General features: G+C 43.9%; 1 protein-coding gene across 1 annotated transcript; it reads left to right on the top strand.

The window, feature by feature from the left end:
- The first annotated feature begins 9,056 nt into the window (after positions 1–9,056).
- cgasa (cyclic GMP-AMP synthase a) lies at positions 9,057–15,041 on the top strand. Its single transcript, XM_063190917.1, has 5 exons — positions 9,057–9,567; positions 9,757–9,979; positions 11,381–11,644; positions 13,235–13,334; positions 14,256–15,041. The coding sequence occupies exons 1-5, from the start codon at positions 9,082–9,084 to the stop codon at positions 14,608–14,610; spliced, it is 1,428 nt and encodes a 475-aa protein (XP_063046987.1). The 5' UTR covers positions 9,057–9,081; the 3' UTR covers positions 14,611–15,041.
- The last annotated feature ends 40 nt before the right edge of the window (positions 15,042–15,081 follow it).

A 15,081-nucleotide genomic window follows, 5' to 3' on the forward strand; every position in this document is an offset into this window, starting at 1 on the left:
ATAACAATTACAGTTTTTCTCGAATGCTTACACACAATTTCTGGTACTTCACACACAATTCTCGAAACATCTCACCCATTTCCCAACTCCCCTAACCAATGTCACTGAACACTAAACACAATTCCTTCTTTTCACTCACATTTCAGTTTTAAAACACACTCTTTTCAAACCACTACACACAATTCTCTGGATTACACACAATTTTCATGAAGAAAAACGCTGGTTGTCGCATTGAACACACTGTCATTCAAAATACTAAAATCAACTGCCATACTAAGTTCACTTCCTCATTACATGGGCAAACTCTCTTCATACCGGCTTACAATCTGAAATCATCAACCCATAAGGACACACATTGCATGTCATATTGATGAAAAATGAGTGGATGCAAGGAGAAAACACATTTGTTTAGTTTTTGAACTCAAAAATATGTTATACAAGACATCACTTTCATATATATATTTTACAATAAATTAGTGCAATTTTTTAAATGTCATAAAAATATGTAAAATAGGCTATATACACATCTGTGTACTCCGAGTCTAAAAACAATATTTCAGTATTTTACTGTATTCTACAGAAAAATACCCTCTTTAGTAATTAGAAAACTGAAGAAAATAAGTTTCTACTGTGTGTCAAGTTGAGTATAGAGTTTTACCTTGTGCATATTAGTGTTCAATGGTTCACATAAGAGTGTATTAAAATGACTGCTTGTGTGTGTCATTTGAGAACAAAATTACCTTTTTAGAAGAGAGTACATTGTTTTGAGACAAGACGTGCATTTTTCAGAGGTAGTTAGGAGTTTTGCCCATTGTGTGTGAGGTTTGGAGATTTGTGTGTAGAGTTTTGAGAATTCGAGAACTGATTCCGAAAAATGTGTGTAAGCAATCGAGAAAAACTGTAACATTTCCCAAACATTATTTCCCAAATGGCCTCCCTTGGTTTGCTAATAAGCGCATTCGATTAGTCATCAACGCATGCATGCGCATTTAGACAGCAATGCACTCTGGATGAAAATGCTGCATGACGGTTAGATTTCCTGTCAAACTTCAAAATTTCGGTGATGTTGCGTCGACGAGGTGACATGTCACATGGTATCAAACTATCGCGGGATGAATGCGACTGCAGTCAGATCTGGCAACCTCTGCAGTTGCTTATCCCCTTCAACGCTCGTCTGCGGACTGCCTCCAAGGTCACGCGGCCATGAACTGGTTGGTCAACAACTCACTCACGTGTGTATATGAGTCTTGTCTCACACCTCTACACAAGTTTGCGCAGGTCCCCACTTCAGCTCCTCCTCACTGCCTGTCCCCCCACTCCTCACACGTGGTGTATTAGTAGAGCAAACTGGTGCGAGCTCATCGTCTCGTTCATATTTGTGGCCGACTTTAAATGCGCTGTTTTAATAACACCCACATCGTGACAACAAGTTCTCGCTCACGTGTTTTCTGCCCATCGGTCGCCAAAATTCCAAGTCGATCGCACCTATTGATTCTTTGCTTCCCAACAAAGTGGGAAGAGTTCCCGTGTTTGCGGGAACTCAGAAAGTACTTGCATTTCTCTTGACCTGACTGGTAGCAACGCTGAAGGTGTTGCGTCACAAGGACGGCACGGCCTGGCTACAGTTCGATAGCTCAGCACATGGGAAGTACAGCACGATCAGTGGTGTAGTCTACTTTTTTATGGTGGGTATACTGTATATTTGACCATTTTTGAAGTGGGTATACTGTAAATATTTGTGCTATTCAAAACAATGGATCAATCAATTGCAAGTGGGTATACTGAAATCCCTGAAATTTAGAAGTGGGTGTACTCCGTATACCCGCGTTCAACGTAGACTACACCACTGGGCACGATGCCGCTGAGCTAAAGGTTCAGGCTGTTGCTGATAGCTCAGCACTACTGATATCGTATGAGGCTTCGGAAGGGAAGTTTTCAAATGTTCTACACCAAACTCTGCTAGTTGGCATCCGTTACACACCCATCCATCCCCCTAAACCTCACTCCCATCCCGGGTCTATGGCATCAGTGTGACTGAGGTGATCTGCGCAAGTTCGCCACTCAGGATTTCAGGGTTTTACCAAAAATACTGAATCAAACCAAGATAACGCAAAATACGCCCACTCAATGCAAAAGCGTGTGCTCAAGTTGGGTCTCCTAAGGGGGCGTTGTCCCCTACTTCTCTTTATGAGGTGTTGATGCAAGACGTGCGCTACCACCATCTACAGCGCTAAGGGGACTTCATTGATTCTCAACCTCAGGACTCCGAAGGTCTCCTAACCGAAGGTCTCCTAAAGCAGTGATTCCCAACCTTTTTTGTCTTGCGTACCCCCTAAGCCTTTTTGTCACACCATGAGTACCCCCTCAGTCATGCTCTATATCCCAACGTGACTATGCTCCATACATTTCTTCATTTCCCCAAGTACCCCCTGCAGTGTGTTCGCGTACCCCTAGTGGTACACGTACCTCTGGTTGGGAATCACTGTCCTAAAGGGGCGTTCACCCGACATTAAGTGGATACCGGAAAAGAAACAAAATGACGCTTCTTGTTACATCCACTTTCTTTGGTTTTACTAGGTTAGATATTTGAGATCCCATACAAGCTATTTTTGAGGGTTCGGGCCGGGGATTCTCCCTCAGGAAAATGTTGACATACAGTTGTTAAAAGTGTAATCTTAACGCAAATACGGGAATGGAATTATAGAGGTTTGGGTTCAGTGGTGTAGTGGGGGCACACAATTTAAAGTGGGGGCACACAATTTTTAGCGTCATCAAATAATTAGGCAACTTATCATGTCAAACCCCCATTACTGTCCTTAATCTACTGTCATTGCTTCTCCGTCATCTGTTTGGTCAATCACCTGCAATACTGCTATGTGATCATTCCTTTTTGTATTCAAACATGGGCAGAAGATTTAAAAAAAAAATCTCACTTCAGGAGAAGTGGGTGGACTACGTACCCCCATGTACCGCGCCCACTACACCACTGTTTGGATTTGAAGCCCCGCTTGGCTCTTGGGCGGCTGGACCTGGGCCCAGTAGGCCATTGCAGTAATCTGGGGTGAATTTCTCAAAACCAAAGTTGCTTACTACATTAGCTACTTTGTTGTTTTCAATGCATTTTCACATTGGCAATACCGAAGTTGCTAACAGGCTAACAACTTCTCTTTTGAGAAACTCACCCCTGTCCTGTAGACCAGTGGTTCTCAACCTTTTTTTTTTAAGTAAATACCCCCTGGACCTCAAAATAGGCATGCCAACTCCCCCCTGACCTCATCATAAGCCTGCCAACGCCCCCCTTTAGTATTAAAAACTAAAAAGGACTAATGCCCCCTGATGGCAACTAAGCACCGCCCCCCTCTCAGCTGTATCCTACTCAATGCCCCCACTAGATCTCCTCAACGCCCCTCTGGGGGGCTGTAGAACCCCCGTTGAGAAACACTATTGTAGACACACACTCACTTTGTTGGGAACCAATCAACTTTGAGCAGCTCCAACGGCCCTGGTTAGAGGTGGGTAAACCATGCCATTTGGGAAACGTTAATTGCTATGCTCATGGTCAGACCAAGTCTCAGAGAGATTTGAAAATCGATGATAATCAGGCTACGATTCCTTGACACACACAATACATAGCAGACAGTCCCTCCCCTCCTAACCTGTCCAATATCTCCCCATCACACCCATTGACAGTAAATAGATATATCACTTGGCCGAATACCGAAACCGAATATTACAATTCAGTCAAAAGTTATTAAAAGTTAGGTTTTTCACAATTTTTAAATATTGGTTAAATATACGGTTTACAATTTAATGTTTTGACATGTTTTTGAAAGATAATAAATGTATATTTGAAGTCTTAAAATTTTAGAGTAGAGCTGATATTAGTTGAATTAATGCCCATTTTCAATTCATTTTACATATACTGCCAATCATCACACCCTACTGACGCACGGCAGCAGTGCTCTGGAGCTGCTCAGACATGCCACTGACAAGTCGTCGAGGCGGGCGGCCAGGGACGAGGCTTCCCTCTGGGGACGACTCGCGCAGAGCAGAGCAGGTCTGGTCTAGGTGTGGGACTGTCACAGAGAAGCCACTGTGGGTGTCAGACAAAAGCAAATAGCCTACAGTGTCTGGCAGCAGTTCCTATAGTGTCGAGAAGGGGTAATGAAACAAACTCAAACAACAAATCAAATATATATCCCACAATTCCTTGACACACACACACACACACACACACACACACACACACACACACACACACACACACACACACACACACACACACACACACAGATGCGCGCGCGCGCGCGAGAGAGAGAGAGAGAGAGAGAGAGAGAGAGAGAGAGAGAGAGAGAGAGAGAGAGAGAGAGAGAGAGAGATACTTATGCACACTTGCATACATATCTATCCCACAATTCCTTGACACACAATACCACCCCCCCATCTGTCGAATATCTCCCCATGGAGTTGGCAAGCAGTGTTTTGGCCTGTTTGCCTGTTTCTCGGTCTGCATGTCTGTCTCCCTCTCTTCTCTTCTCTCCGCCCCATATATAGCAGTACGTATATTCTTTAGACATGACATGTGTGACAGGATGACAGGTGTGAGATTACCACAGAATGACAGATGTCAACACTGAACACACACACACACACACACACACACACACACACACACACACACACACACACACACACACACACACACACACACACACACACACACACACACACACACACACACACACACACACACACACACACACACACACACATACGAGAGAGAGAGAGAGAGAGAGAGAGAGAGAGAGAGAGAGAGAGAGAGAGAGAGAGAGAGAGAGAGAGAGAAAGAGATACACATGCACACTCACACACACAAATCCATTCAAGAATAAGATTTATTTGGAAATATGATTGTGAATTCACCATGTGTGCTCCTTGTTGTGACTTAGGCCTACTGCAGACAAAGTCTCTGTCTGTGTGGATGAACCCAGCACTGACCTCTGAAAACAAAAAGCCAAGCAGGTCACACTTGAGTTCATTTACACAAATCAGTAATTAGGAACAGGGTGGTGTTAAGAGTAGCCAAGATAATACAAATTGTTGTACTGTCACAAGACGGTGAGAGATGGTTACCAATACCCAGAGACTTTGGCCCTGATTCACCAGTTCACTTCATAAATAAAAGAACCATGCTCCCTGCAGGCCATTGCAGTCTGCAGCAGCCAGTCCGTTAAAGCGGAAGGTGGACAGCGACACCACCTGGTGGAAAAAAAGAATTGTTACAAGTGGAATCTTCAACACTTACATGATCTCAACTTGGACACAAGTTTTAGCCCTTACAAAAATTATGTAGACTAGGCGACTGAACTAATTTGTCTAATTTGTCGTGGCTATCTGCACGTTTAAGCTCCTCAATGCATTATAAAAATATAATAATAATTAAGTGATTAAAAAAAGTGTGTAGCCCAAGTGTGTGACTGTGCCGTCAGCAGAATGTAACAATTCCTGAAATAGGGATAGTGTTGATAAATGTTAAGTAGATTACTTGGGCCTACCTACCTGAATAGCGATGTGTTTAACACACCTTCAGTTAGTGCTGAATGACAAGGTCTCTACCAAACTTTACTGTGGTGTTTCTGTAGTTTTCCTTTCGGTTAGTGACGGTAAAAAGCTAGCGCTTTCCCAAAACGCATGATTATGCCACAGTCCTCCTAGAAAAATATGTGATTATTGATTTGTGCTTGTGCTGACTGACTCTTCTTCAAGCCGTGGACCTCGGCCGCATTCAATTTCAACAAATTTCTATCGCCCCCTGCTGCTGCGGCGGACAATTGAGGGAAATACTCGCAGATGATGTCATTTTTTCTGTATGATGGGGTTGTGGCTCTCGACTACATCAAATCTAAAAAGGTAAAATGTAGTTTTAGCCTATTATCAGCCCACCACCTCTTATGAGAAAAGCTGCAGTGTAACAGGAAAGTTGCAACTCTATCTGCAGTGCTGCAATAGTTTATAGCTAATTTATAAACTTGTATAGGCCTACTGTGGTGTTGTGTTTGTTGAGTGAAAAAAACATCAAATTTCCAACATGACACATCAAAAGCAACAAGCCTTTGTCATGATGTGACATGTCATGATTAGATAAATTATGTAGAGGCAAACAAGTCATTCTCCTCCCATCCTTTCCTCCAACCTGCGACCACAGGTGAATTCCAATATGCAGACTTCGGTCTTCCCTTCCTCACTTGTGACCTCTGCTTGTGAACTCATGATGACATCACTGACGACAGAAAATTAATTCAATACCTTACAAAAGCACAATTCTAATGTCATTTTCTCATTTGCCAACGGGATGGTGAATGAAGAACAGTCCCCCCAAAATGTTTGCGGCTAGGCTGGCAGCATATAAACTTTATTGTTTTCTACAAAGAGGCGGGGCCAGGCCACAAGCACAAGTGGAGGACGGGAGTCTGCCTATTGGAATGCGCCCCTCGTGTCTTGGTATCGCCACTCCACTGAGGGGAAATCAAGAAGGTTGCCCGCTGTAAGACAGCACACAGCGGCTCTATGCTAAGGGGTTAAATAAACATAGCTTTCCAATATGCGACCTTGCTTCCTCCACTTGTGCTTGTGGCCTCGCCCCGCCTCCTGGCTCCTACTCCGTGGAGAAAACAATTAAGTTTCCCAGCTGTCAGCCTAGCCACAACAACTTTTGGGGGACTGTTTTTCATTCACCATCCCAATTACAAATGAGAAAAAGACGTTATAGCTTTTGCAAGCTATTTAAATATAATGCTGTTGTTAGTGATGTCATCATGACATACCGGTATTACTTCCTGGTACGAGGCCACAAGCACAAGTGGAGGAAGCAAGGTTGCACATTGGAACGCACTCCATGGACCCTCACCGGCCGGAGGACCTATAGGCAAACGGTACCATGACAAGGCCGCTATCTGCCAGATTCCAGCCACGGCCCCCCTAACATGAGTTGTGCCACACAATTTTTTTCTGTGTATTCCTAAACCCATTCAAGTACTACAGAAAGAATACATACAGTAGGTTATATAAAGGTTATAAAGGAAAAAAAAACATCTGGGATTGTTTAGCTTATTTTATCCATTTGGCCACTTATGTTATTCAATTTATTAAATTATTCATGATATTTTGCTATATTTTTCCTGCCAACTTGCTGTGCCCACCTGGCATACCCTCGCGCCCCTCCAGGGATCCCCGGCCCCCACTTTGAAAACCACTGCTATAGGCGCCTTCCCATATACCCGGTTCTAACGGTTCTGCGTTCCACTGAGGCGTGGCTTCACTTTTTTGGTATCTACCGCGCCTATCCTCAGTTTTAACTGTCGATTTTAGAGTCGCCTCAGACGTGGGTCTGAGCGTGCAGGCCTAGTTCCAACAGTGACTTGTTGCCCTCTCTGTGAGTACGTTCCAATATGCGACCTTGCCTCCTCCACTTGTGCTTGTCTTCTCGTACCAGGAAGTAATATGTCATGATGACATCACTGACAACAGCATTATATTTCAATATCTTGCAAAAGCTCAATTGTAGAGTCTTTTTCTCATTTGCAATTGGGATGGTGAATGAAAAACAGTCCCTCAAAAGTTGTTGTGGCTAGGCTAACAGCTGGGAAAATTTATCGTTTTCTCCACGGAGGAGGGGCCAGGAGGCGGGACGAGGAGACAAGCACAAGTGGAGGAGGCAAGGTCGCATATTGTAACGCACTCTGTAACTCCAACTCCAACTCCCATTGTCATTGTGACACAGCACTCCACAGCACACAAGTGTACACTGCACACAACAAAATTGCATTTATGCCTCACCTGAGCAAGGGGGCAGTCTTCAATGGCGCCCCTAGGGAGGAGTGCGGCAGGACGGTACCATGCTCAGGGTACCTCAGTCATGGAGGAGAATGGGGGAGAGCACTGATTGATTTCTCCCCCCACCAACCTGGCGGGTCAGGAGTCGAAGCTTTGGGCTACAAGTCTGACACCCTAACCGCTTACCCATGACTGCCCAACTTAACTTACCGTGATGTGTATATATCTATCCCCACCCACACAAATCACCATGGCTTTTCTACCGCCAGCTTTTGCAGTCAAGTACAGGCTAGTACCTTATACATTATTTTAATCTTAATTATTATTAATAACTTTACCAGACAACCATTCTCCACCAACAAAACAACTGTATCACTTTACTATTTAATTTTACTTGTATGACCACTGATTGTACTTCTGCTGCTATGTGTGTGTTTGCGTGTGTATTTATTGTCCATCAGTATGTCAGTCTTCTTATTGTAGACTGTGTGTGTGTGCGTGCGTGCGTGTGTGATAGAGAGAGAGATCTGTGTGTGAGAGAGTGGGTGTTGTGAGTGAATGTGTCAGAGAAATAATTGAACATTCTAAAAATATCAAACTTCTGTGTTAACCCTGTTACATAGATTTTTGACAACTTGACTTGACTGATTGGCCGAGGCCACCAGGGGTCCTCGGGCTCAAGAATAATAGAAAGCAGTTATGTATGCTGCCAGTGTAGCCTATATAAGGCAGAAAGTTAAATAAAGTGGACGTGTTAAGTTTGGCTAAGTTGCACTTTATTACTGTGATGTAGATGTTTTCACTTTGTAGCCTATTCACTGGCATTACTGATGTTCACCTCATTCTAGAGCCAGAAATAATAGGCTATTACAGCAGCCTAAATGGCGTACGGTAGGCTTGGGCAACATCCTCTTTCAGTGGTGTAGTCTACTTTTTTGTGGTGGGTATACTGTATATTTGATCATTTTTTGACGTGGGTATACTGTATATATTTGTGCTATTCTAAATAATGGATCAATCCATTTTAAGTGGGTATACTGAAACCCCTGAAATTTAGAAGTGGGTATACTCCGTATAGCCTACTTGCGTTCTACATAGACTACACCACTGTCCTCTTTCCTTTCACTTTCACAGACAGAGGGAGAAAAAAGATGAGCAAGGGCAGCGACATTGACTCCGCCTACTTAATAGGAAAACAAAACTTTCGTTCTGTCCGTTCTTGATCCTTTTTAAAAACTGCGCGCTAAAATGGCGAGTAGGGGGAAAGCGTCTTCTGACAGGAGGTCATCCACGAAAACCCACTCGTCCGTAGGAAAAACCAACCCATGTAGGCCTACAGGGGGGAGAGCGGCTACTGGGACCCAGAACCAAAGGCAGGCGCAGGTTCCAACTCCATCTTCGACTGCAAACTGCACTCCAAGACCAGGCGCAAAAAGTCTTGGAAAAGAAGCGCCTGCGCAACCCCCGCGCCAAAGGAGACCACTCGATCGGGATGCAGCCGTTGAATCCCCTCAACGATTGAATAAACCAACTAGAGGTGGAAGTATCGAGGATGATCCGAGCAAAGTTCTTCGAAAGACTTTAGACCAATTAACGATCAGAAAACAACCTCGAAGCAGAGCCGCGAAAATAAAAAATGATGTGGTCGAGAAGATCATCGATCAGCTAGAGAAGTCCCGTAATTTCAGTGGGATCAAGATATTACCTACCGGCAGCTACTTCGAAAATCTCAAGGTCAGATTTCTGATTAAGCAAATTACACGTTTTACAGTCAGCATATTTAAGCAATGTCTCGTTTTCACGGAACGCGTGTGTGGAGACGCACCACAACGCGCTTTTTGCGCACGAATATGTGCAAGCAAAATGCAAATGGTTTCAAATGTACACAGTATGCAAGACTGAATAAATACTTTTCTGTTGCAGATTTCCAATCCTGATGAATTTGACGTGATGTTTACCATCCCCGTGGATAGAGTGGAGGCGGTACCTTTTGGTGAAGATGGTGCCTACTACAGCGTGAAGTTTAAGCGCCATCCAAAGCAACATGTTCTGGACCCCTTTCTACAGGCTAATGATGTCCTGTGCGCAAGCGATATGCTGGCAGCGTTTCGGAAAGAGATCAAAGAAGCTCTAAAGACCATACCAAGTAAGTGCATTGCCACACACACACACACACACTGTAAGACAGGTGTGGAAAATAATTACTTTGGCCATTGTAATTGAGTTTTTGTTTGCCATTTTTTGTGAAGTCAGTACTTTTACTTGAGTGGGCTTGCTTGAGTAGGCATTTGGTAGGCTACTTTCCCCTGTAGGCCTACTTGTCCCTACCTCTGCCATTGTACTCACACTGACTGTGCCAACGTGGTGGGCTACCTGAAACAGGAATAGCCCTGGTAGTAGGCCTACAGTGGAATAACATCTACTAGTAGTGATGAAAACCATTGGTCACAATATCAATGTCGTCCCTATTCCACCCAAAACCAAGGTTATTGTAAGTTTAATGTCAAATGCATTCATTTTGAAGGCCATGTTCCGCTGGTCTCCAGGCCTGGTTGGCCTGTTCTCCAGTTCCTCCCAGACTGTGCTGAAGTGTATTCATTATAGTAAAGAACAGCACTGAAGTGAAGTGTGGTGTGTTAGTGTTGTAAAGATCTGAAAATAGTCAACTGTGAAATACAAGAACATACCAAGGCGGAACGGAACGGTCGCAGGACGGACGCGGTCTTTCTGCTTAGTTTTGGCCGGCGTGCTTTTCTCTGCCTTGCACACTGACAGCGTCGGCGTGCGCGGCCAGTCCTGTTCAAAACCCTCCCCACAGCTAAAGCTAGCGTGCTACTTTGCCATTCATTTGAATGAGACACTGCCGGTTGCCGGCGTGAAAAATACGCTTGAGTTCTATTTTCCAAATGCAGCACGCCACGGAGCCGGCCCCCACGCCGCTGACGCCCGACTACAGCCGGTTGGTGTGTAAGGACAGATATGTTTCAATGTATTTTCACCGACGCTGGTAAAAAGCGCGGCCGTTCCGCGACGCTTTACCGCCTTGGTCCCTTAGGAGGTCAAAATTACTGAAATAAAAAGCTATTTCTATCAAAAACATCCAACTGGTCAAGTTGCATTAGTGGATTGTAGCTTAGTTGATTCAGAGCACAGCTGTTTCGGATGAAGGCACAACAAAAAGGTCTCTGCCAAATCAATGTCAGGTCCCCCTGACATGGGTGGTGCTGCAGTAGGGGGCCAGAACCTTGCCTTCCAGGGGCCGCATTTGGCCCCAGGGCCGCCAGATAATATAAGACAATTTAATATCAATAGGAATAAGAATATTGTTTAGCTTTTGTTTTACGTTATGCAGTTTATTTGAATATTCTTTTTTTGTGCTATGCTTTTCCTGCAAGCCTAACACGCTCCCCCACATGTAATGCATTGCAATGCATTGTAGAATTGAATCGAATCGCTACCTCCCGAATCGTAATCGAATCGAACCGTGAGGGCAGTGCCAATGCACACCACTAATAACTATGACTACTGTCTGATTGTGTTTTTCCAGTAAAGGGGTTGAAGATGGAGCCCAAGAAGCCTACGTCCCCGGCCGTGACGTTGATACTACAGGAGGACGGTCGTGAGATCTCCATCGACCTTGTCCTTGGCCTAGAGGTGAAGGGCAGCTGGCCACAAGCTGCTCAGGCAGGCATGAATATGGAGAAGTGGCTCGGCACAAAGGTGAAGAGAGATTTCAAGTTCAAGCCCTACTACTTGGTCCCGAAGCACGAAGGACGTGGAAGTACAGAGTCAGATGGAGTATCTGCAAAAGGTAAGACAACAAGGAGCACCTTAAATCCCATCTATTCACAGAGGCATATGGACTTAACCCCCCCCCAAACCATTGTAAAGCAACCTTGGGTTCCTTGACAGGCGCTATATAAAACCAAGTTATTATTATATTATTATTAACAAAGCCCTACTGAGCCTATCTATAAATTCATGTTGATTCTGACTATAGCACCTACTGACACACATATGGTACTTATACATCTTTTCAATGCAAAACTCTTAGCCTACTTGATAGGAAAAAAAAACTCTCAGAAATGATGAAAAGAGAGAAACGGTTTAGAATTGTGTGTCCCAGGTCCCGAGCAAACTCTGTCGGGACACAAATAGGTCCCGGTTTTGGCCACCCGCTACATTGCGCCACATGTCTATCAGGGTAAATATATGGAAAAAATTACATGTTTACCTGCCACAATTAATGGCAGCCAGCGCTTGTCTGAAGGGGTCATGTGCGATTTGTCATTCCTGCAAATAGAATGCAGGAAATTGCATCTAAAAACGTCATTTTTTCCTGGGGGAGGACCCCCAGGCCCACACGCCAAATATTACCTTTCAGTCACGCAGCGAAGTGTCCCGGCTTTAGACTACAAAAATCTGGTCACTCTAGATGTAGGCCATGTCGCACTAGTACCACTGCTTTCACTTTGCTCAGGCCTAGTCTTGCTTGGCCCATCACAGCCATTGACTGGCGTTGCCAGCATCCTCTAGAGCAGTGTTTCCCAACCAAGGGTACGTGTCCCACTAGGGGTACGCGAGCACACCTCAGGGGGTACGTGGAAAAATGTAACTTTGAATGGGGGACAATTGAGTGGGTGATAAAGACATCGATACGTAGCATTGGTAAGGGTAGTCATTGTACAACAAAAAGGCTTAGGCAAGACACAAAAAGGTTGGGAAACACTGCTGTACAGTAGTATACAGTGGTGCAACCCTCTTTCAGACACAGAGGCTATGTCTCAAATCACACTTGTGTCAGTGCACTGACCGTCAGTGCATAGTGCACACAGTGCACTGAGGTCTTTAGTGCAGTGTCGTGGGAAAAAAACAGCACTATGCACTCACTGGAAGTGACAGCTGAGCATGGCATTAGCTCGCCAAAATATCAGTTGGCTACTGTTGACAATGCAGTGTCTGGTGCTTGTATTTCCATTTCCTTCACCCTAAAGGACAAAAATCAAACATACAATACTTTGGTTGGCATGAAAAGGCTGGTGTCCCATCAACATTACTTACAGAATTAGGAGACTGTTGACCAAACTCTTCTACTGAACTGAATGCCACATTTCCTCCGTGTCATTGTCAACATGGCCGCCATTTAATGCGTGCAGTGTCCATCATTCAAGCACTGCATTTTTCTGCCATTGTTAGGGGATCATCCTGGCAGTGAACTTTCAGTGCACTGGCTCAACTGAAATGTTCAGCGCGAGCGCCCTAGGCACTGAAACACAGTGCCCGAAGTGCACAAGTGCGTGATTTGAGACAGTCAGAACCCACAAGAATGACGCTGACAGGCAGGAAAGGGAAGTGGTTTTGTTTCATAAGGGTTTCATATGCTACCTGTTTCTCTTTACAGATGTATGGAGAATCTCTTTCTCTCACGTGGAGAAGGCGATCATGAAAAACCACGGTGCACACAAGTCTTGCTGCGAGAAAGGAGGAGAAAAATGCTGCAGGTATTTAGCTTGGTGGATGAACCAGTGTTTTGTTGACAGTTGGTTTTGGATAGTACTGTAATTGTCATCATTGCCATTTGCTCAAATTTAGAAAATGGTCCATGCATGCTGCATAACAGCTTCACAACTCTCAGTCCTCCCTTCTGTTTTTTTTTTTTTTTTTTTTACATATTTGCAGAATTCTCAAGTATTATTTATGAATGTGCATTTCATTTTCTTCTCAGTACTTAGATTTATTGGTATCAGGCGTCCCGTGATAGTTTGTGGCTTGAATCAATATGGTGGTACCATAGACTTGCATTGGTATGTTAATACTTAATATGGCTATACTGTTTAACTAGACAATGCAAACAGAGAGAGAAAAATAAATATGACCAATTTCTAGAAATGAGGTGGACTGTTCCTTTAATGCAGCCCTGACTGGCCACACCCCTGCCACAGGGCAGTCAGGGGTAAGTGATTAGTGGAGGGGTGGGGAATCTTTTTCATTTGAGGGGCCATTTCATTTCATTTATGAAGTCCTCCAAGGGCCGTAGCCTACTATGAACACAAACCAGGATTTACCACAGCACTTTTTAGGCCTATATTGAAGGTGGCCAGCTTAACAACACTAGGTCCCCTGAAAATATAACTTAACTGCTTTGCAAAAGTAATTTCCAAGACTGCTTTACAAAACATGTCATATTTCATGTGAAACTGCATTACATTCAAATTATAGCCAGGGTTGGATAAGACCATAAATGGCCAGAGGTTCCCCACCCAAGGATGGTGTCAGGCTTGTAGCCTGAGAGTAACTGCATGTTTGAGTCACGCAAAAATAACGCTGGAACTGTTAAGTTCACTCCAGCTCATATGAATTATTAGGTTGTTTTAAGTATAGTAATTCATACACTAATATAATAATTTACTCATTCATTTCAGAAAGCAGTGCCTCAAACTGCTGAAGCATCTTCTGGCGGAACTGAAGGCCAAGCATCCGACCGAGCTGTCCAAGTTCTGCTCCTACTATGCCAAGACCACCCTTCTGCACGTTTGCAGCACAAAATACTGTAAAGACGACCAGTGGCAGATGTCGGACCTTCTGCAGTGCTTCGAGAGACTGCTGGAGGATTTCCAGCAACGCCTGAGGAGCAAACTACTCCCCAACTTCTTTGTTCCCGCCCATAATCTCCTCGCCTCCGTCAGTGCCAAGAGCTGCAATGCTCTAGCAAGCTACATCGAGACTGAACACAATAATGGGTTCCCGATCTTCAAAAACGGTTTGGTTAAGGGCTAGAAATATTGTTTTTTGGTTCAACTGTTGTTTCATATATTGTTGTAATGAAGAAATTAAAACCGGAAATTCAAAAGGTTTACTGGTCAGTTTTTCAATTTTATTTGAACAGGTCAACTCAAAAATTAATTAAAAGAATTTACAAGGGAAATAATAATAATTATTATTTTAAGTATATCTTTTTTTTTAAAGCAAACATTTTAGAACTTGTAATAATGATAATTATAATATAAAAAAAATAAACGGTAAAGGTAGCCTCAATTCTTCTGTGTTGGAGGTTCAGCCTCTAAAAGTGCAGGCAACCTTGAACGATTCCAACAATACATCATGGTTCACACTGTCGGAAGTAAACGTGCAGCGTGCTATGCAAGCCAGCCACCTGGGGCCTAAACTAAGAAGCTGGTTCAGGAGTAATCTAGGTTAAGTTAAGAGGTAAATCACCTAATAGAAGAGCATGGGATCCTCATTTTCTTA

This window comes from Engraulis encrasicolus, chromosome 24 (genome assembly GCF_034702125.1).
Source record: "Engraulis encrasicolus isolate BLACKSEA-1 chromosome 24, IST_EnEncr_1.0, whole genome shotgun sequence".
Lineage (NCBI taxonomy): Eukaryota > Metazoa > Chordata > Actinopteri > Clupeiformes > Engraulidae > Engraulis > Engraulis encrasicolus.